The 22,626-nt window shown below is 54.3% G+C and overlaps 1 protein-coding gene across 3 annotated transcripts in view; it reads left to right on the top strand.

Moving 5' to 3' along the window:
• The window catches only part of MYO5B (myosin VB), a 188,453-nt gene that overhangs the window by 113,879 nt on the left and 51,948 nt on the right, over nucleotides 1-22,626 (top strand). For all 3 annotated transcript variants that reach the window (XM_045574527.1, XM_036418915.2, XM_036418914.2), the window contains exons 11-18: nucleotides 7,000-7,081; nucleotides 7,535-7,675; nucleotides 10,334-10,456; nucleotides 11,294-11,377; nucleotides 16,790-16,939; nucleotides 17,740-17,837; nucleotides 18,324-18,410; nucleotides 21,789-21,900. In XM_045574527.1, the coding sequence (XP_045430483.1) occupies nucleotides 7,000-7,081; nucleotides 7,535-7,675; nucleotides 10,334-10,456; nucleotides 11,294-11,377; nucleotides 16,790-16,939; nucleotides 17,740-17,837; nucleotides 18,324-18,410; nucleotides 21,789-21,900 (877 nt within the window). The remainder of the gene's footprint in view (nucleotides 1-6,999; nucleotides 7,082-7,534; nucleotides 7,676-10,333; nucleotides 10,457-11,293; nucleotides 11,378-16,789; nucleotides 16,940-17,739; nucleotides 17,838-18,323; nucleotides 18,411-21,788; nucleotides 21,901-22,626) is intronic.

The raw sequence follows: 22,626 nt of genomic DNA, 5'->3' as shown, positions 1-22,626 counted from the left end.
ACCCGCCACGTGGTCATGTTGGTGCCGTGATCTTGCCGGCACCGCACCGGGCAGGTCTGGGCTGTGTGTCCAATCGTTCTTGAGGTTTCCCGTCCTGTCAGGATTCTAACTGGTGTAAAGGGCCGCTGTTCTCACACCAGCCTCGCTGCAGGGGGCGGCGTGGCACACGCGTGGTGGCGGGCTGGGACATGCGGTGGTGCCTCGCTGCCATGGCTCTCGGAGTGACTGCGGGTCACCTTGCAGCACTGCAGGGTGGCCCGAAGTCCTGAGCCACTGTCTGAGGTTCTTCCTGGTCCTCGTGGGGCTGCTGGAAGTGAGATGTGCCAGGTCTGTGATCCGTGCCCTGCCCTCTCTAAGCCAGTCACAGAGAAAGTCCTCAGGGTCTTCATGGGTCCTCAGGAGCCCTGGCTTCTGTCTTCACACAGACACTCGGACCCACAGAGGTGGGGAGGCGTGAGACCAGTGATGCTCTCGTGGAAACGGCTCTCTGGGGCCTGATCGGCCAGACTCCCCACGTCGAGGCCGTAGTTACGGAGCGTCTCCCCTAAAAGTGGCCTCTTCCCCGCCCCACTCCGGCCCCGGGGACACCTCCTCTGCTCTCGTCCGTCACTGGGTTTCAAATCCAACCACGCTGCATGCCGGGAGGTAACGGCAGAAGGATGCCACGCGGGAGGCCAAGGGAGAAGCTGAGCCGGGCAGCCGGAGGCCCAGACACGGCCCCGGGCGAGCTGTGAGCAGGAGAGAGCACGCTGCCGCACAGCCAGGGAGGCGCGGTGGGAGGGCAGGCCTGACCTGGGCCTGGTAAAAGCATGGAGGGGGTGGGGAGACGCCCCTCGGAATGGGAGCACAGTCAGAACAGCGGGAGGAAGTGTGAGGAGACCTCCGGCATGGAGAGTCGCCAGCGTGGGAAGCAGAGGTGCGTCCTTTCTGGAGCTTCGGGCCCTCATTTGCGCGATGCTGGGAGGTCCCTGCTCCGGCTCAGCGAGCGCCTGCCCTCGTGCGCAGCCCCCGGGGGCTCCGGGACGGCTCTGTGCAGCCTGTGCACGGGGACACACTGCCCGCCGGCAGTAATTAGCTCTGCACCGTCCCCTCCGCCACGAGCAGTCTGCAGGTTAATTGGATTTCCCCAAACACTGGCCTGTGGGTTTCCTTCTGCAGCAGGGCCCAGAGAAACGGCCGCAGCGTCACCTTCATCTCTCCGGGCAGGTTCTCGTTTTACTGAGCTTTCTGCTTAGGAAGATTACCATGCAGGCTCATGAAATGTAAAAATACCTTTTTTATTTTTAATTTTATTGACTTCAGAGAGGAAGGGAGAGGGAGAGATAGAAATATCAACAATGGGAATCACCCATCGGGCTGCCTCCTGCACGACCCTGCTGGGAACCAAGCCCACACCTGGGCCTATGTCCTTGTCCGGTGTCGTACCCGGAACCCTTCGGTTGCAGGCCAAAGAGAAAACAGCATGGCACATTGGGAAGAAGACTGGAAGGGAAGGAGAATTCCAAGGGGGCTGGCAGGTGGCCCCATGAGCCAAACCGGCTAGGGGGACATATCCTGACTCCAGTGCTCCCGATGTGTAAAGTCTGAAAGGCCAGTTAGTTCTGTTCTGTGACCTCCATCCCGGGAGGTCACACACTGTCCCAGCAGGGCCTCGCGGCTGATGGACAGCGCCCCCTTCCCGAGACCCCCAGGAGGAGGCGTCGCTCATGGTGGAGGGGCCTCCCTCTGGGCGAGGGGCTCAGCCCCTGCAGCTGGGATGTCATGCTTGTATTTATTCGCCCCTTAATTTTCACAGCCGAGTCCATTTCCTCTGAGGCTGTGGCTGCCCGGAGAGGAGAGACAGATGGCAGGGTCTTGTCTGCAGTCTCACAGGTGGGCTCATCTGTGGGGAGAGAGGGGACCGTGAGTCTGAGAGCGGCCTGGGGTCCTTTGGGGACACCTGGCTGCTGTCCCGGGCAGCAGGGTCCCATCGCCGGGCCCAGCAGCCTAGGGCCACCCACCAGCCCTCATGGGATTCTCCTCCCCTTCCGGCCTCCTTCTCGACATGCCATGATGTTTTCTTTTCTCCTTTTTACATCCTTGTTCTTTCTCAGAAGCCAATTTACGTTGCCAAACCGTGTCATAAAGAAGTGATATATTTGAAAAGTGGTTGGCTCGCTCTCTCAGGCTAGAAATGCCCTCCCGCTCAGGCAGGCACGGCTGCTTCTACTGACAACTGTCCCCGAGTGAACCGCAGCCCTGTCTGGGGCGTCATCAGCCCTGCCGCCAAGCTCACGCTGCAGGCCGCTGGAGAGAGCTTTGCAGGGTAGATGAGCCGCTCCAGCTCTTTCCACACAGGCTTAACCTGCTACTGTAGAATCGGCAGCCAGAGGGAATAAACACTCCCGTCTATACACATGTGAGCGAACAATGCATGGGCCAGCATCGTCACCCACACACCTCCCGCTGTGCCATGTTAGCCTGTGTTGGTTCTGATGTCAGAAAAGGCTCTGAACATGGAACAAATTGCATGGACCACAGCTGCCCCACCACCCTGTGAGAAGCCCCTAGCTAAACGCCCTTCTCCCAGGCACTCCCGGGCATTTGTTGCCGAACAGCCAGTGCCCAGTAGGAGGTGGCTTCCCTGCACCTTGCTCCCCTGCCCTGGCTCCAAAGAAGTGCAAAGCAAGCAGCACCCTCAGCAATGTAGCCAACCCAAGCCAAGGCCCTTCCTTAACTAGGAGCCCGTGATGCTGCCTGAGGGTACTCCTTCCCGGGCAGGATATGGGAACAAACAGGAAGGCGCCCAGCAGCTCTGGCCGGGGTTTCCTCTTCACGTTGCATTAACCAGCGCTGGCCTCTCGGCCTTGATTCATTGCAGCCATGATCCTTCATTGCTCTCCACTCCTCAAGGCGACAAGAAAGAAATGGCTTCAATTTTTGGGGGGAAATACACATGTATTTGTCTTTGACCTGAGCCTTCCACATGCCCAGGTAGCAGGGGGCTTTGGCTGTGCCCAGCCTGTTCTGGATGAGGACGTGGCTGAGGAGGCTTGGAGCCAGGCAGATTGCAGATTCGTGCCTGGTGCTGGTATGGAGGGGGCAGAGGGATGTACGTGCCCCAGGAAGCAGGAAGTGGGCTTGGCTGGGACGTAATATTCCTCTCCGCCCTCGTGTGACTTTCTGTGTCTCTGGTAGTATTTCCTAACTTTAAAATTAACACCCAGCCCTCTTGAGTGATGTGTTTTTTAATTTTTTTAAAAAATTGTGGTTAAAAAAACACACCTTTATCATCAAATTTACCATCCTCACCATCCATCGTCACGGGTTCCATTCCGGAGGGTTAAGTTGGTGCACGCGGTTGTGCACTGGGTCTCCAGAGCGTTGAGCAACAGCTCCCATCTTCCCTCCTGCCACCCCTGGAACCCGCCACCTGCTTTCTGTCTCTGTGAGTTTGCTACTGTAGGTACTGCATTGGAATCAATACTTTATATGTATGGACGCCTACAGTGTGTTCTCAAGTGACCTTCGGTTGACGGCCAAGGGCGATCCTGGTAAAACAGGAAGACGAGGCAGAGCTAAGAGCTTGCTGTTCCTTGGCCCCGTGCTCCGGAGGAAGGCCTGTCTCCCCAGCCTCAGAGCATCTCCTTGCCTCCTGCCCTGGCGAGAGGTTGGTGGAAGTTAAGAATTAACTCGGCGTGACTGGTCTACGTATTTATTTATTTATTTATTTTTATTGCAGTTTCACTTTCCAGCAAACACTGCCTTCTTTCTAGAGGCACCGTGGCCCTCGCCACACTTCATACCTGGGGTAGAATGAGAAGGAAATGGTTTTTCAACTATTTTTTGGAAGCCCGGAGGAAACTGAAGTAGGAGTGAGACGAGGATCATGACAGGGACAGATTGCAGGGCTCAGCACCAAGTCCTAGTCTGGGTTCTGACCTTCCCCCTACCCAAGAATTGGCCTAAATAGCATTGGCATTGACTTTACAAGGGAAATCCAGTTCCCTCTGGTCTATACATGTCTTTGTGACATGTTTGTCGTGAATTATAAATGGATCCCTTGTGCTGATTTTAAAAAGTCATCTCTGTTGGTGGGAAGAGTTACACCCCGTAGAATCCCGCTGTCGAGGGGAAGGTGCCCTGTCCCCTGGCTTCCTGAGATCAGTCATTTTAGACACTTCCCCGGCTGCCCAGGCCCGGCATTCATCTCTGGCCCCTCAGCATGGCGGTAATTATCCTGATGGCCGGGAATTGTTCCCAGATAATACCCTCAGAAACAGGGAAATTAGGAGCTAATTTCAGGCCATCGCAAATTAATGAGAATGTTCTTTGTGGAGTGCTATCGCCGTAAACCTTTAAGAAGTCATAAGTGGGAGATCTTTAATTCCGTTATCTGTGGGGCTCAATAGAAACCCTGCAAAGCACAGGCACTTGCCATTATCTGGCCAGTTTCGAGGGCGGCTCTTTTATCTTCTTCTCGGGTTTATTAATTAAGTTTCTGCCGGGGCTTGGTTTGCGCTGACAACCTCCCTTGTGGTGCGGGTGGGGGTGGGAGGAAGTGAGGATCTAAGTGACATGACCAGGTCTTAGGACCGCCATCCGGGCTGCGAGAGCCGCAGACCAGGACTGCAGCCCGGCGCGGACTCTGCATCCTTGATCTTGTTTCATTAACCCGGACTCAATGCAGTTTGCCAGCAAGCGGTTGATCCCCAAGTGACTTCCTGTGCCTCCACGTCTTACTCGTTGGTGGGGGAGGTGGGCCTGGGGAGGAAGGGAAGCCCGGGGTGTTCTGAGTGTCAGTGCATTTATTTTGTTGGTTCCTCTGCATGGGGCACTTCCTCTCCACCGGCTGCAACCCCACCAGGGCTGCAGGGACATTTATGTTTGGAGTGGTCCTTGTGGGGCCCGTGGGGAGGGCTGGCATCCTTTTATGTACGGCTGAGGAAGTGCCATCCACGCTGAAGACTGAGCGAGGGGAAGGTTTAAGGTCAGGGAGAAGGCGGAAGCCTGTGCCCCAGCCCCCCGCCCTCCTCGGTCATCACCCCTCTCCACCTCAAGGACCTCCTCCTCCGGAAGTCATTCCCGCTCACAGCCCTTCCGGGCCATTGCTTCCTGCTCTTCCCAGCGAGCCACACACTCTCCTCTGACGTAAGAACGTGGTCTCAGGAGTCAGACTCTCTGGGTTCAAATACTGGCTCTCCTGCCTCCTGTCGCCCCCCCCCCACCCCCCCTCCTCGCAAGGATCCAGCTGTTTGCAAACATTTGAGCTGATTAGAAAACGACAGGGTTGATAAAGTACAAATAGTTCAAACACATCCATTTATTAAAGTTAAAAGCCCAGCAGAGACGGGCGAGATGACGGGGACCCGCACCCAGAAGAAGGCTGAGCTCTATTAGGGATCGGAGATTAAAATCCCAGAAGAAACATTATTCACCTGCCGCATCACCGGAGGCTTTTAGGAGTTGGAAGCCAGAGAGCTGTGATTCACGGATATCCCTGTGAGGGAGGACCAGGGGCTACGGGGGGACAGTGTAAGGTGTCCGACAGCTGAGCTGTGGTGGTCGTCACACACTGTACGCTTGTCAGGAACCCATCAGCGTAGCCCTGGCTGGTCTGCCCAGTGGTTAGAGGGCCGGCCCTCGCACAAAGAAGGGTCTCTGGTTCAACTCCCAGTCAAGGGCACGTTCCTGGGTTGCAGCTTTGATCCTCGGCTGCGTGCAGGAGGCAAACAATGTCTCTCTCACATCGATGTTTCTCTCTCTCCCTCTCCCTCTCTCCCCGTCCCTCCTTCCCTTCCGCTCTCTCTAAAAATCAATGTGGGGGGAAGTGTCCTCTGGGGAAGATTAACAACAACAACAAAACCTCATAGAAGTATACCCTTTGATTTGCTGCATCTTACTGTATGTGAACTCTAAGCCAGGAACCAGGAACTGAAAAAGTAAACATCATCCCCGCCCAGGATGGAGAGAACAGGACGCGGTGGTGCACTGGGAGGCTGGGCCGGGGGTGGGTGACAGCACGGGCTGGTTCCTCCTTTCCGGAAGTTCCCTTGCTTCTGCCTTTTAAGACACGATGCTCCGAGGCGTGTTTCTCCTTCTGGGATCACATCCTGTGGAGAGAAACCCCAAATCAAAGATGTTCATGCAGTATCTGTCATGGCGTCGCTAGCCGCTGAAAACTGGGAAAACAACTAAAGTGTTCCTTGAGAGGAGATGGCTACATCGTGATCCGCCTGGTGGAGTGGGGGTGGGGGGTGGCACAGCCAGCCCAGGAGAGCCTCTGGCTGGAACGGCCTCTCCCAGCCTGTAGGGGTTCCACCAGCTAAATTCCCCCCCCCCCCCCCCCCCCCCGCCCTTCACCTGGGCGCCCTGTGCACTCCTTGGGGCAATCCGTCAATGGGACAGATCCTAAAACAGATGCCTCTGAGGAACCCGTTGTGGAAAGTTCAGTGATAAAAATCGTCTTGTTTGCTGAAACCGGTTTGGCTCAGCAGTAGAACCTCGGTCTGTGGACTGAAAGGTTCAGGGTTCGATTCCGGTCAAGGGCATGTACATTGGTTGCGGGCACATCCTCAGTAGGGGGCGTGCAAGAGGCAGCTGGTCGATGTTTCTCTCTCACCAACGTTTCTAACTCTCTATCTCTCTCCCTTCCTCTCTGTAAAAAATTAGTAAAATATATATTTTTTTAAAATCGTCTTGTTTTACATATCATCCCAGTGTGCTCAAAAACGTAAAATCGGTGTAAGGAAATCTACCGAGATGGAACTGGTGGTCAGAGGGGGGTGGGCTCCTGGGTGACACACTCTGCGTTCTTCCCCTCCTAGCCGAGCAGGACTCTGCTGTGCCGGTCCCTGTGCTGGGGGTCTCCAGGCCCGGAAGCAGGACCCGGCCCCGGTGCCCGCTTTCAGGGCAGAGCGGGGGGAGGGGCAGGGGAGGGCGGCCTGGCCCCAGGAATCCATCCCTCCCTCCAGTCACAGGAAGGGGCTCTCACTGTGTCCTCTCCCCTTCCCCTCGCAGGTTTGAGACGTTCGAGGTGAACAGCTTTGAGCAGTTTTGCATCAACTACGCGAACGAGAAGCTGCAGCAGCAGTTCAACTCGGTGGGCTCAGCGTCTGGACCTGGGGTCCGGGGTGGGGGCTCCGTCTTCCCGAGAGCGACGGCCCCGGCCACGTCTCCTCCGTCAGGGCCGGGGGCTCTGGCTCTGCCCTGGCCTTCCTAGGGTTCCCGATGGTGTCCCAGCTTTAGACGGTGCTCCCCGCCGCTCCAGAGGAGGTCTGAATGGGGCTTCGGCCCCGGCCCTCCTGAGCCCGGGCGTGTGGGCCATTTGAGAATTGCAAGCAGCATGAGGCTGCTTGGGGCTGGCTGGGGTGGGGTGTTGCAGGCGATGATTCAAATGCCGTGGAGAGGGGGTCACCTGGGAGAGAGGGCTGCCTCGCTAAGCAGCCTTCCCTGCCGTCAGGACTGGCGGAGACCACGTGGCTGCAGCTCAGGGCAGGCGAATGTTAAGGCGTGCGTGCGGGTCCCTGACCTTGACCTCCACTTCCCACCCTAGCATGTCTTCAAACTGGAGCAAGAAGAGTACATGAAGGAGCAGATCCCTTGGACCTTGATCGACTTTTACGACAACCAGCCTTGTATCGACCTCATAGAAGCCAAGCTGGGCATCCTAGACCTGCTGGACGAGGAGTGTAAGGTAAAGCCGGGGATGCTGTCCTCGCACCAGGTCAGCTCTCGGCTGGGGTGGGACGGGGCAGCTGGGTCGTGCCGGGCAACGTGGGGTCCCAGAGCCGGAATTTGCGGAGAGAAGTACTGTCTGTTCTGCACACCAGGAGGTACCAGAGGGACTGTGAGTGGCATCTATTCCTATGCGGCCCCTGTTGGCAAATACTGGGCGGCATGATTGTCACGATGTGATGGTGGCATGGATTCTGAGAGAGGGTGGGGATCTCTAGCTGTGCCAGGTGGCTCTGAGTGGCAAAGAGGCATGGCATGGTGGCAGGTGAGACCCATGATTTCCCTGTTGAGCTTTCATGGGCGCCACCTGGCGGGGCAGAAAGTCAGGTCCTGCCTGGATGAGGGCAGAGCTGGGACCCCGGGCCTTCTTCCCGGGACTTTGAGAGGAGAGTGCAGGCACTTGTATGAAGACACGTGCACATTTCCCCCTCTAGACCTTTAAAAATGATTGCAAAGACTAGGATAAAAGATAAGTAAAAGGCACCACAGTTTTGCTATTTGGATGGGGGGGTGGAGGGGTGACTCCCTCACCATTCAGAAGTCAATGGTAAAAGAGAGTTGGTTGTACATTCTTTTTTAAAGGATTCAGTTTGCTGCGTATCCCAGAGTCGCTGATAGCCGCGATCTAGATTTTACCAGAACACAAAGTCTGGCTTCCTTTCTCCTGTGCCTGTTTTAAATCTACTTTAGAGTTTTGGAGATAATGCCTTCCATCTAACCCTGCCTCTGGGCTGCCTTTAAAACTCTGTTGTCAAATAGGAGAGCATCGGAGGAAAGAAAACATTCCGGAGCCAGCCCGACCTGGACTGAACCCAGTGCGGCTGCTTCCCAGCTGTGTGTCCTTGAGCAAGTTGCCTGCCCTCTCTGTCTCAGCTCCCTTGTCTATAAAATGTGTCTAAATGAAGTGCCCAGCTCATAGGATTATTGTGAGGATTAGCTACGTCCAAAGACAAAGGAAAGTTGTCTAGCCAGTAATAAGCACCGTGGGCATTCGCTCATAGTATTCTCTGAGAATCTTCATCGTGAATTCTTGCTGCCCTGGCTTTTAGTTGAGGGAGGGGAGTGAGGAGAGAGACTGACCCTCATCAGGAAATACGTGTGCGCGTGACCTTGCTCATTGATTCACACCCGTCAGAATGAGTGCTTATGTAGGATTATGAAGTCCAGTTTTGTTGTCAAGACAAGATAATTTTAATATGTTCTTATTGGCTTTTTAGGGAGAGAGAGGAAGGGAGAGGGTTAGAGAGATAGAAACAGCAATGAGAGCGCAACATCCTTGATTGGCTGCCTCCTGAACATCCCTTACTGGGGATCAAACATGCAACCCGGGTAGGTGCCCTGAAGAGGAGTCAAACCAGTGACCTCTTGGCTCATGGGTTGATGCTCAACCCCTGAGTAACACTGGCCAGGTACCATGATTTTGATCCCAACAAATACAAGTGTTGACATAGGTGGGGCTTCTCATCACAGGTGGTAGCGGCCCTTCCTGCTACCCCAGTCCACTACATCAGGGATGTAGGCCCTGAGAGAGGGTGGGAATCTCCGTAGTTACCTTGCTTCTGCCTTGGTAACTATTGTACATCCCCTGGCCGCCCTGCCAAGCCACCCCCCTTCCTCTGTCCCCCGTACCTGGTGTTTCTAAATATAAAACAGTATATATAGATATAAAATGCTGAATTCGATACATTTTATTCCGTCTGCCTACCACAATTCATAGCCTCCTTCAAGAGAACGTTTGCTTGAGTTTCCTAGGGCACTTAGCCCTGGAAGTTCAATACTAGCTGTACCACACTGAACACTGAGAAAGATGTTTGCTTACCAAGTATCTGAGAAATTCGTTCTCAACGGTGTAAGCATTTTCCATGTGGCACAGATTGCATTAATTTACTAAACAAAGCTCTTTTTAAAGAGCTAGTGCAAGGGTCACCTTCAGGCCTGCCTGGTCCAAATGCACAACCTAAACTAACGAGGGGCAGGCAATCCATAGGTCACCCTACCTGGAGGGTGGGGGGCGGGGGGTGCGACCGAGGATGAGACACCTTCTCATTGCAAGGGTTCCCATCATCCTTGACTGTTGGAATGGTGCTTACAGTGACTGTTACATTTTCAACAAAGCAAGCTGCTTTGCCATTTTAAAAAATATATATTTCTTTAATGATTTAAGAGAGGAAGAGAGAGGGAGAGATAAAAACATCAATGATGAGAGAGAATCATTGGTCGGCTGCCTCTTGCACGGCCGCCACAACCCAGGCACATGCCCTTGGCCGGAATTGAACCTGGGACACCAGCCCACGCAGTGTGTTGGGAACATACCGTGGCAGGATCCTGTGTGTCTGCGGTTGAATCTTGTTTTCTACGTCCACGTAGGGAAAGGTGACCAGGCGTCCCGCTTTTTAACAATTTCTCCCTCGTCCCTCGGCATTTTTTTTTTTTTCCCCCCAAAAATCAGGACTTTTTTAAAACGCCGCGGGATTCGGGACAAATCGTTAAAAATTGGGACGTCTGGTCACCTTAATGTAGGGGCATGAGGTCTACTCCCTGGCGGACTCCAGCCCCCGGCCTCAGCTCTTGGCTCCCTTTTCCCCCTTCACGGAGCTCTGGGTCTGTGGTTCCACAGGTCCCCAAAGGAACGGACCAGAACTGGGCCCAGAAGCTGTACGACCGGCACGGGGGCAGCCAGCACTTCCAGAAGCCCCGCATGTCCAACACGGCCTTCATCATCGCGCACTTCGCCGACAAGGTGGGTTCGGGGCTGTGCGGGCCCCGCCCAGACTCGGGACTCTGGCCTGTGTGGGAGCTGTCACAGCCTGAAGCCTCTAAAGTAGGGGTGTCGAACTCAATCAGAGAAGGGGCCAAAATCTAAAATCCAGCCTAAATCGCGGGCCGAATGGTTTACTGAACAGTCATAAACTGTCATTGTGATGGAAACACAGCGGAGTGCAGTGATGACAGCGCGGTGCGGGCCACATTGCAAGGCCTGGCGGGACGGATTTGGCCCGCGGGCCTTGTGTTTGACACATGTGCTCTAAAGTCTCTTTGGGGGGGGGGGTGCCTTCCCCTCCTCCCCGGCCTCCCCACGCCACCTGTGTGTGTGCCACCCCATCACCACATGTCAGAATCCCATGGTGGCCGGGGTCTCCCAGATGAGCGCCTGACAAACCTTCGCTGAGGTCTCTTTCTTGGGGATAGAGCAGCATCACAGTCTGAGCCGGTCCTGGTGGAGCTTGAGAGAGAAGAGGGCAGGGAGAGAGGGCTGGTGGAGACAGAGGATTCTTCTCCATCGATTTCTGTTCGGATGCACTAGCCCGGTGCTCCTCAGAGTCTCTGTGCACGAAGTGCCTGCATCTTGCTCAAGCGCAGGTTCTCATCCAGTGGGTCTGGAGCGTGGTGGAGAAGGAAGGCTTCTCGAAGGAGGAACTTCTTTTTTTCCACAGAAGGAACGCCCAGTTAGTTCTCTGTGCAGGTCCAGACCACGTCTTGGTTTGCATTTTAAACGGGAGCAGCTGGGGGTTGCGGTTCCCGCTGCTCAGGGCAGCGGACAGGCCGGCACTGACCCGTGTGCTTCCCCGCGGCCCAGGTGGAGTACCTCTCAGACGGGTTCCTGGAGAAGAACAGAGACACGGTGTATGAGGAGCACATCAACATCCTGAAAGCCAGCAAGGTACGGCGGGAGAAGCAGGGGAGGAGCCGGTGTCCACAGACAGAGCTGTTCAAGGCCAGTGAGACAAGGAGAATGTAGCCAGGAAAGCCCGTTGCCGGCCTAAGCGGCTACAGTGGAGTTAATTCCCCATTGAGGCCTAAGAGGCTACAGTGTGGATAATTGCCCTTTCCGGGCTGCAATGTAGCTAATTCTTTCTCTGCCCCCAGAGAGCTAGGAATAATTACTAAAGAAATGCCTCTTTAACCGCCTTCGTTACTAACAGACTGATTTGTTTTCGACAGTAGGGGATGGAGGCTTTTCCCTCCCAGCTTTGACTTATAAAATAGAAAACCTTAAGAATATTTTTCCTCTGAAGATTTCCATTCCAGGGCAGCACTGAGGATAGGTCAGAGGAATGAGTGGTGGAGCAAGTGTGTGCCAATAAGTGCCAGGTGATAAGGATTGTCTGGGTTGTTTAGGGGTGGCACCCACTTTGAACCTCACCCAAGTTCCACCCTCACCCAATGATTGTTGAGAGGTGGGACCCTCTTTGAATCTCACCCAATGGTTGTTGAGGGGCGGACCACACTGCCAACCTGAACCAATGGGGTTTGAGGGTGGAACCTACTTCCAACCTCACCCAATGGTTGTGGAGGGGTGGGACCCACTTCCAACCTCAACCAGTGAGGTTCGAGGTTAGGACCCACTTCCAACCTCAACCAATGAGGTTCGAGGTTAGGACCCACTTCCAACCATAGCAATAGTGTTTCAGGGGCGGGACCAACCTCCAGCCTTACCCAATGGTATTTGAGGGGCAGCACCCACTACCAACCTCATCCAATGATAGTGGAGGGGCGGGACCAAGTTGCAACCTCACCCAATGGTTGATGAGGGGCAGGTGCCACTTTCAAACTTACCCAATGGTAGTTGAGGGGCTGGTTCTACTGCCAAACTCAACCAATGGGGTTCGAGGGTGGGACCTACTTCCAACCTCACCCAATGGTGTTTGAGGGGTGGGACCAACTTCCAGCCTCACCCAATGGGTGTTGAGGGGTGAGACCCACTGCCAACCTTTGCCAATGGTAGTTGAGGGGTGGGACCGACTTGCAACCTCACCCAATGTTTGGTGAGGGATGGGACCCACTTACAATCTCACCCAATGGTGTTGAGAGGTGGGACCGACTCACAAACCAGCTGATGCTCTTACCACTGAACTTGATTGGCCAGAGCTGTTAATTACCTTTTTAAAAAATGAAACTTTATTTTTTAAGAAGTCTAGATTTACCCCACAATTGCACAGTGACGACAGGGTTCCTGCGCACAGGTCTGCAGAGTTAGTCTCTCCTGTTGTTCTCGGTTTCCATAACCCCGGTGCCCACACACCTACCAAGTGAACACTGGTGCGGTGCTTGAACTGGACGGTGGACTTGTGTTTCCCTAGTCTCTCACTAACAGCCCTTTTCTGTTGGAGGATCTACCCAGAACCCTGCCCTGCGTTTAGCCCCATGTGTGACCTTGACGAACTTGGAGGGTGCTGTGTGGAGAGGGATTACAGCATTTGGACGGGTTCGAGACTGGCACTAATGAGAGGACCCAGTCTTCTCATGGCCTCGAGCAAGTTTCAGCTCGGAGGGCAGAGCCTCCCAGCACAATTATATCCAACAGCTAGAGCTGTCATCTTGAACCTGTGGTCTGAACACATGGCCCCACTTGCCTGAGTGATATAGGCTGCAAGTAAACAAAGTTTGATCAGGTGCATGTAATGGAGTAGGATTGAAACCCTTGAGAATGCTGTAGACTTCTTGACCGAGTCCTTACTTTACCTCGTGGCATCTGCTATAAAAATCAAGACTCAGCTTGTGGGCTTGGGTGCTGTCTCTCAGCGAGCAGCATCCAACTGGGACTCAGCTTTCATTTTCTTGTCTGTCTTTTCCAAGCCTTTCAGCAGCCCCCTCTCAGGGCCTCCCTTTGCCGTGTCCTTCGCCATAGTGCTGGTCCTGTGTTTTGAAGGATGCCCTTTGGATTCTCTGATGTTTTCCTCCTAATAGACTGGGATTTGGGGAAGAACACAGCAGGTGTGTGTGGAGCATGCTCATTGCACAGAGTCAGGGTACCTGACACCAACACGATTTATCCATGAATCCCTGGTGATGTTGGCCTTGGTCTCCATGACCCTTTAATCAAAGGGTCGTCCTGGGCATCCCGAGTGCCATGTCTTTGCTCCATCTCAGTCGAGGAGCTGGAGACCAGCATGGCCCAGAGGCCAGGTAAACCGTGTTGGCGGTGACTGTCCCTGGGGTACAAGAGTCATGGTGGGGCTCAGAGGCCCGTTCCCGTCTGGGTCTTCTGCTAGACTCCCACTCACCCCGGAATGAAAGCCTGTTGCTTCCTATCATGTTTCTTACAGGTGACATTACATTTCATTTTGAGCAAATATGTTTGTGTGTTGTTTTTTTAATGTGTTTTTCATTATTGTTTATTTTGTAAATTTTTATATAATGGCTTTATCTAGATATTTTCAACACACTATAAAACTCTTGCTTTGAAAGGTATTTGGTTTAATTTGCTTTCTTTTTTTTTTTTCTTTTTAAATACATTTTATTGATATTTTACAGAGAGGAGGAAGGGAGAGAGATAGAGAGCTAGAAACATCGATGAGAGAGAAACATCAACCAGCTGCTTCTTGCACACCCCCCACCGGGGATGTGCCCGCAACCAATGTACATGCCCTTGACCAGAATCGAACCCAGAACCCTTCAGTCCACAGACCGACGCTGTACCACTGAGCCAAACTGGTTTTGGCTAATTTGCTTTCTGTTCAAAATCAGTTTGTGCTGGGCGGGGGAGCATTGTCCAGATTTGCCAAGGTTTTTGGTTGAATCCCCGGTCAGGACCCATACAAGAAACAACCAATGGCCGAAACCGGTTTGGCTCAGTGGATAGAGCATCAGCCTGCAGACTGAAAGGTCCCAGGTTCGATTCCAGTCAAGGGCATGTACCTTGGTTGCGGGCTCATCCTCAGTAGTGGGTGTGCAGGAGGCAGCTGGTCGATGTTCTCTCTCATCAATGTTTCTAACTCTCTATCCCTCTCTCTTCCTCTCTGTAAAAACTCAATAAAATATATATATTTTTTTTTAAAAAAGAAAAAAAGAAGCAACCAATGAATGAATAAATAAGTGGAACAACAAATCTCTCTCGCTGTCGACCTTGCTCTCGCTCTCTCCCCCACACACACTCTTTTCCCTTCTCTCTCAAAAAATCAATTTTTAAACTTTTTTCTTTTTAAAAAAATATTTTTTTATTGATTTCAGATGGAAGGGAGAGAGATAAACAGAAACATCAATGATGAGAGAGAATCATTGATTGGCTGCTTCCTACACATCCCCCCCTGGGGATTGTGCTTGAACCTGGGCATAGGTTGATGCTCAACCACTGAGCCATGCCAGCGGACAATAAAAAATTTTTTTTTAAAATAAAAATAGTTTGTGCTGATAGTTGAAAAGCTCCTAATGATATTTAGATGAAACAGACCTTCCCCTTTCCAATGTAAGAAGATGAAATGCTTAGGCTTTTTCTCCAAAGTCCATTTAAAACCCTTTTACATGCAAATATTGCTTTCTTAAAAAGTGTAGGTATTTTTTCCCAAAGGGGTACCTTGTAAAAGAATTGACTGAAAAGAAAATTTATTTTTTACTATGTTTACTGAAATGTTAAAGAAGATGCTAGGTGAGAGGTCCCAACCAAATGGTTATTACAGTGTATGGTTTTAGTTTCCTATGTCTGTTCTAAAGGGAATATGTTTTACGTTCTTATTGACAGAACTGAGCAGTGAGTCCACGTGATTTCCAAAGTGACAGCTATGCAAATAGCTGTAACCAACAATGTTCCCAAACTGTCAAATGATCTTTAGAAAGCATTTTCATATTTTTTAATCCCTCTCCAATAGGTTTGCCTCAGGCTTTTACAATCTCTGTATAAACTTGAATAGCAGAGAACACCAAAGCCAGTTCCTGTAGACAAGCAAATAGAGGCAAAGGGTCAGGGAAGTGCTGGGCAGGTTTGAAGGTATCATCTGAGTGTTCCCAAGGTTGAAGGGGGGACATGTTTTTTAAAGGCCCAGGTGGGTGCCGTTTTTTATGGCCTAAGAAGAATAATAATAGTTCCATTGCTGGTTAGCCGGCTATACACAGTCTTGGCAATAGCTCTCTAAAAGCCCACGTGCAGTTAGTCAAAGAGAAAACATCTCTGTCTCTCCCTCACTCAGAAGTGTGTTCTTTTGCCTGAATCCTTAGTCAAGGTGACTGCTTTTCATGGAGACTGGAAGCTGGTTCACAGGTGGGACCCTCAGGTGCCTGTCTGGCCCAGCCCCTTATCCAGGTGGTGGATGGGATGGGCCAGTGGTTGGCAAACTCATTAGTCAACAGAGCCAAATATCAACAGTACAACGATGGAAATTTATTTGGAGAGCCAAATTTTTTTAAACTTAAACTTCTAACGCCACTTCTTCAGAATAGACTCTCCCAGGCCGTGATATTTTATGGAAGAGCCACAATCAAGGGGCCAAAGAGCCGCATGTGGTTTGCGAGCCGTGGCTTGCCGACCACTGGGTGGGCGAAGCAGTAATTGCTATTTCTTGCTTGATCTTATACTGCTGCCTGAGCCCAAGGTCAAACATGGTCTTTTCAGTCCCGTGATCAAACGAGATGTCTCTCTACGTTCAATGAGCTTATAAAACGCATTCTGAGTAGAATGCATGTCCTACCCTTTCTTTCTCAGTTAGCGTCCCAGCCAACCCCTCTCCCTCTCCCTCTCCCTTTTAGAGAGCCAGCCCTCTCAAACAGTCTCAGTAGCAGGGGCCTGCAGCACACATTGCTCTTAAACTAAAATATAAGTTATCTAGAATGTCCCCAGCTCAGGGGCCAGTCTGAAGGGGTTTCCTCCCTCCAGTCAGGCCAGGTACCCTGGTTTCACCAACATGCCCGGCCCTCCACAGTGCCCGCTCCTGCTCACTCAGCCGCAGGCGGCAGGGAGGCCCTCCCCCTCTTTGCTCATCCCAGCGCCTCTGCCCAGGCTCGGCTCCGGGCTAAGCCGGCTCCGGGCTTTGTGCTCTGTGAAGCCTTCCTGTGACGGCTGAGTTTAATGTTACCGCCTGTATCGGGCTCCACTCTTTGATGTTGTTGAGTAACAGTCTGCCGGATGGACATACCACCTTCTGTGTATCCATTTCTCCACCCATGGGCGTCCGGGCTGCTTTCCCCTGGTGGCTGGCCGCCGAGGACCGTGGTGAACGAGCTTTGCCGTGTCCTCGCTCCTCTCGGGTGCATCCTGGAAAGCTGCTCTGAGCGAGTGTGAGCCCAGTTCCAGTCCAAGCAGTCTTGTTTTGAGTAACCCTCCCCTCCCAATCTCCCCCCCCCCCCCCGTGTTTGCTTCTAGTTCCCCCTGGTGGCTGACTTGTTTCATGACGACAAGGACGCTGTTCCTGCCCCCACCACTTCCTCCAAGGGCTCCAAGATCCACGTCCGCTCGGCCAGGCCCCCGATGAAAGTCTCCAACAAGGAGCACAAGAAGACCGTGGGCCACCAGGTCAGCCCGTGGGGCCGGGGGCTGTGGGCGGGGCGTGCAGGGGGGCCGTGCAGCGGGCCTCTGGAGAGGAGGGGCCCCCGTATCTCAGCCCGTATCCCAGCCCGCCACCCGGCTCAGTCTTTCTGTGCTGAAGAAGGAAACTGGGAACCCTTCTCCAGAGGGAGAGAGCAGGAGAGGGGAAGGGTGGCTGTAGCTCCAGGCAGGGCAGCCAGTGCCAGTGGTGGGACCAGGGAACAGCCCCTCCGAAGCCTGAGGTGGGGCCGGGATGGAGGAGGATTGGGTAAGCCTGGGGGCCAGAACACAGCAAGCACCCTCCCTGCTTTGCAGTCATCGGGGCTGCCATGCCCCGTGTGTCTCCCACGAGAAGAGATGGGAGCGCCACCATGCCCTGGGACACTGACCTTCTGTCACTGGATTTGCTTGTTATGGACTTTCCTGTAAAGGGAGTCCCTCCCAGCGGCCAGGCACCCATGTGCAGACCCCGGTGTGCAGGGGTCCGAGGCCTCCGGGCACGCTGATCATCTCTCGTGGGGCTTGGTCATCTCCTCGGACCCACGGCCCTGAGTTAGACACAGCAGGGGTGGCCTCTGCCCATTTGGTTCCCGGATCCCTGAGGGGGGAACTGATTTCAGCTATCCCGGTGGCTGGAGGGTCCGAGCTAGAGCCGGACCCAGGGCTCTGAGCCGCTTCCTGTCCTCTGGGCTCGCAGTCGTCCTCCGAGCGATGACAGTGGGTGCACCATGGGTGTTGTGTGTCGCGTAAAGGCGCACCGGTGACCGGGTGCTGCTCTGTCCCCGCAGTTCCGCTCCTCCCTGCACCTGCTCATGGAGACCCTGAACGCCACCACGCCGCACTACGTCCGCTGCATCAAGCCCAACGACGAGAAGCTCCCCTTCCAGTGAGTGTGCCGCCGCTCCGTGCCCTCCGAGGCGGGCAGGCGGGCCCCTCCGGCCCAGCTCCTCGTGCCTCCTTAGGGGTTAGGGCTCAGAGGAGCAGGGAGCGGCCGGCACAGCCACCCCCACGGGGTCTGCTGTCTTCACTGGGTGCATGATTGGCCCTCACCCCCTGGGTGGCAGACAGGTGACCCTGGGTGGGTGTCTGTGGGCCTGTGCTCATTGGGCCTGTGCTCAGCGCTGAGTACAGGCCCACAGTTACCCACCCAGGGTCACCTGTCTGCCGCCCACGAGGATTCAAGGGGATCAGAAGATACAGCCTTCCCCCTGGCTCGTGAGGCCGCCCTCCGCGTCCTTACTCCGCTCCTCCCCTGGCTGTGCTCCCCGTGCGGGAGGGCCGGCAGCTCAGGGCGGGACGAGGTGGGCTTTCCGCTCCCGCTCTGGTTCTGCTTCGCCGCCGGCCACTCACTGCTTGTCTCGTGGTTCCCCAGCTTTGACCCGAAGAGAGCGGTGCAGCAGCTCCGAGCGTGCGGGGTGCTGGAGACGATCCGAATCAGCGCGGCCGGCTACCCGTCCAGGTACGTCCGCCACCACGTGGGCTGCCCTGTCCGCCAGGCACGGGCCTCAGAGCTGTTCCCGAGCGCTGGGCCAGCGTGTGCTGGCGGAAACAAGTGTTCCCGCCGGGTCTGAAAAATGCGGGGGGTGTCGCCAGCAACATCCTCGGGGCAGCTTTCCAATTTCAAACTGGCGATGGTCTGGGTCAGTGGTCGGCAAACTCATTAGTCCTCAGAGCCAAGTATCAACAGTACAACGATTGACATTTCTTTTGAGAGCCCAGTTTTTTAAACTTAAAGTTCTTCTAATGCCACTTCTTCAAAATAGACTTGCCCAGGCCGTGGTATTTTGTGGAAGAGCCACACTCAAGGGGCCAAAGAGCCGCATGTGGCTCGAGAGCCGCAGTTTGCCAACCACGGGTCTGGGCGATGCACTGGCCACTTGCAAAAGAGACTCTTCTTTACTCCATCCCACCTTGCCCCCTCCCTCTTTCCCCTTCTCTTGTGGTAAAACACACCTCCTAGTTACTGTTTCTCAGTGTGCGGTTCAGTGGTATTGGCACATTTGTGTTGTCATGCATCTATCACCTGCAGAACTGAGACTTTCTACCCATGAAACAGTCACTCCCGTCGCCCCTCCCCCAGCCCCTGACGACCACCACCACACTTCCTGCCTCAGCAGGAGCCAGAGGCAAAGGGAAGCCGGGCTGCTTCCACACGAGTAGAGTCACACAGTGTCTGTCCTTCTGGGACGGCTTATTTCACGGAGCATCATGTCCTCGGGGTCCGCCCGTGTGGTAGCGAGTGTCCGAATGTGCTTCCCTTTTAAGGCTGAATAACAGCCCGTTGTGTGTGTAGCCCACACCTGGTTTGTCCGCTCCTCTGTCAGTGGACTCCTTCCAGTCCTGGGTCGCAGGCCGTGGCCCAGGCGAGGGCCGCGCTTCCCGCTGGGCTGCCAGGCGGAGTCCCTGTGCTCAGCCCCGAGGCCTGGCACCGCACTCAGCCCTGCTCTCACAGTAACACGCTCAGTGCCCCACTGCCCCCTGCCAGGGAGGGCGAGGGAGAGGGCAGACGCCGCCACGGCCAGCAGCGCTCTGCACGCCCCTCCCGCCCCGGCTGCGCACACCTGTCTATTTTTATCCTCTGAGGAAATGTGGCTCTCTGAGAGTCTGATTTAAATGGAAATGAATCATTCAGCTGGAAATGTGCAGCGGTGGCTAAGGACTGTGTCCGTTATCGTGTACATAAAGCACCGTGAGGAATGCTCCGTCCGGGAGAGGACTGGTCTGCCATCCCGGCGCCCGCCCCACTCCTGTTGTGCCCGCGCAGTCATCCGTCTCCTCCTCAGGGCGTGGAGCAGCTCTGTGTCCCAGAGGAGCCGTGAAGCAAATGCCACTTAACAAAACAGTGATTGTGGGGGCTACTGAGTATGCAACGTTTACATGTAGTGGTTTTTAAAAAGCTCCTTTTCTGCCCAGCTGGTATGTCTCAGTCGCTGTATCTCCAGATACAGCTGAACCAGGAGGTTCCTGGTTCAATTCCTGGTCAGGGTTAGGGTTGGGGTTTTGGGTTAGGGTTTTGGGTTCAGTCCTCATTAGGGGTGTGCACGAGGCAGCCGATCAATGATTCTCATCATTGATGTTTCTCTCTCTCTCTCTCTCTCCTCTCTCAGAAACTAATAAAATATATACATATTTTTTTAAAAGCACTTTTTCCTAAATCTTCAGTTCTCCTTCACTTGCATTTATCTCCTCTTGTAAAACAACTACAGAAACCTCAGTGGTGCTTTCTGGAAAGAGGCCCACCCACCTCCTGCTCCCGCCCTGTGGAGTGAGCAGCGTAGGGCTGGAGATGGAGATGGAGGCCCGAGAAAATGCCTGGTTGACTTTCCTGTTGAGTCGTGATTAAGCTCACACGGCCCCAGCCCCGTCATTAAAGTCCACAGTGAAAGGACGATGTCACCTTTCTTTGGAGTGTGGTCTTGCAGCCTCCGGTTTTGGCTCCTTTGCCCGAGAGCCCTGCTCCTGTCCTTGGGCTTGAGTCTGGCACAGGGTTCTCACCCAGGTGGCTCCTGGCGGTCACCTGGAAGGGGCTGACCATTTCAGAAGCCAGGCGCCCTCCCCTCCACCCTCAGACCGGGCACATGGCCCTCACACCTTTGGCAAAGCTGCCGGGCTCCTGCAGCGTCTCGAACAGAAAGGAAAGCATGCCCCTCACGTCCGTGTGCGGGAGACCTTAGGAAGCCTTTTTCTTTTAAAAATATATTTTACTGATTTTTTACAGAGAGGAAGGGAGAAGGATAGAGAGTCACAAACATCGATAAGAGAGAAATATCGTCCAGCTGCCTCTTGCACACCCCTACTGGGGATATGCCTGCAACCAAGGTACATGCCCTTGACCGGAATCGAACCTGGGACCTTTCAGTCCGCAGGCTGACACTCTATCCACTGAGCCAGCCGGGTTAAGGGACCTTGGGAAACCTTTGTGCTAGGAATCTTGGGCCCAAGCTGCATGTGACTGGGCAGTGGGTGCTGGGTTGCCCCACCCAACCCTGACCTGAAAAGTGGAAGGACCATTTCCTAAGGGCCTGTGAGCACCAGACGAGCCGTCTCAGGGGCTGTCCTCTGTTGCCTGTTGTCGCGCGCGTGGTCTGAGAGGCCGTGAGGTCCTGCAGGACTCTCGGAGTCGGTCCATCCAGGCAGTGCCCTCTCGAGACCTACTCAAGAGGGGAGGCGGGACATGCAATCCTCCGTCCGCCCACCCTGGGCCCTGGACAGCCCGGGCACAGCGTTCCCACGGGCGATGGTTACATCCAGCTCCGGGCTCTGGCTGGGACCCCAGAGAAGCGGAGGGGCTTGGGCGGGAAGGAGAGGAATTGCAATCTTCAGGAAGCTTTGTATCTTTGCAAACACTGCACATCCACGAACCTCCTTGCGACTGGCGCGCTGGGAGGCACTGTGTGAGGTGGGTGGCGGTCCCTGGGTGTTGCAGACCATGGAGGTGAGGCGTGTGGGCTGTGACCGTGGCCACTGCCAGAGCCAGGCCCCTCTACTCTCTACCCCAGCTTCCCCAGTACCCGCCTTGGTGTCTGCGGTCACAGCACCCTGCTCTCTTGTCATTTCCTTAGCCTGTGGCCTCCCTGAGTTAGAGAACTGTCAGCAGTAGATTTTCCAATTAAGAGCATTTGATGTTTTTAGCCCTGTGGAATGCTGCTCTAATGAGTCTCCAAGAGAAATTACAAGCTCATAAGACAAGTGAGGACACAAATAACCATGATACTGGGTGTGGGATGTGCCCTTAGAAATACTGACACCCCCTCCCCCCAGGCACTGTTGGGGACCACCTGGCCCTCCTGTGGTCGAGAGGCAGGGTGTGTCACCTGATACACCTGTGTCCCCCCAGGTGGGCCTACCATGATTTCTTCAACCGCTACCGGATGCTGATGAAGAAGAGAGAGCTGGCCAGCGGGGACAAGAAGGCCATCTGCAGGTCTGTGCTGGAGAGCCTCATCAAGGTGAGCTGGGCCCCTGGGCGGCCGGGTGGCCGGGCTCGGGGGTTAAAGGAACGCCGTGAGAATGCGGAGGGTGGGGGTGGGGGTTACCTGCCTTTGTGGGTTTTCCTCCCTCTCATTGGAACCGGTCCCAAGAGGTGAGTCTGTGATCACACACCAGTGACTGAAGGAAAAGCCGCTCACCTGCCCGGGCACGTCCTGGCTGTGTTCACGGCGCAGCACACAGCATTCCGCGTCCCCCTGGGCGACCGCGGGGAAGAGCAACCGATTTTAACGCAAACAGATGCAGTTAAGACAGTGATTATATGTCCTCCCCAACATTCCATAACCTAGTTTGAAACCAAGTAAAATTTACTTGGGGAGTGATGTGCAATCTTGGGGCTAATCTTTTTAAAATGTCAACCACATCAGGTCCTTCCCTTGCTCAGAGCCCTGAGGGGTCCCCCACTGATGCTCTGGCCTTTGGTGTTTAATTTCTCCCACCACCCACCCCCACTCCCCTACGCAGCCAGGTGTGCCCCCCCTTCCCCCCCCCCCCCCCGCCATGCACAGCTTGCTGCCACCACAGACATTTGCATCAGCCCTACTCTTCCAAACTCTCCTCCTCTAGGCTGCCTCCCTCAGCTCCTTCAGGGCTTTACTCAGAGTTCCCCTCTGTAGAGATGACTGACTTGGTTACCCTATTTTTTAAAATATATATATTCTATTGATTTTCTACAGAGAGGAAGG

The sequence above is a fragment of the Pipistrellus kuhlii genome, unplaced genomic scaffold (genome assembly GCF_014108245.1).
Source record: "Pipistrellus kuhlii isolate mPipKuh1 unplaced genomic scaffold, mPipKuh1.p scaffold_m20_p_6, whole genome shotgun sequence".
Classification (NCBI taxonomy): domain Eukaryota; kingdom Metazoa; phylum Chordata; class Mammalia; order Chiroptera; family Vespertilionidae; genus Pipistrellus; species Pipistrellus kuhlii.
This window is presented reverse-complemented; position numbering and strand designations above follow the sequence as displayed.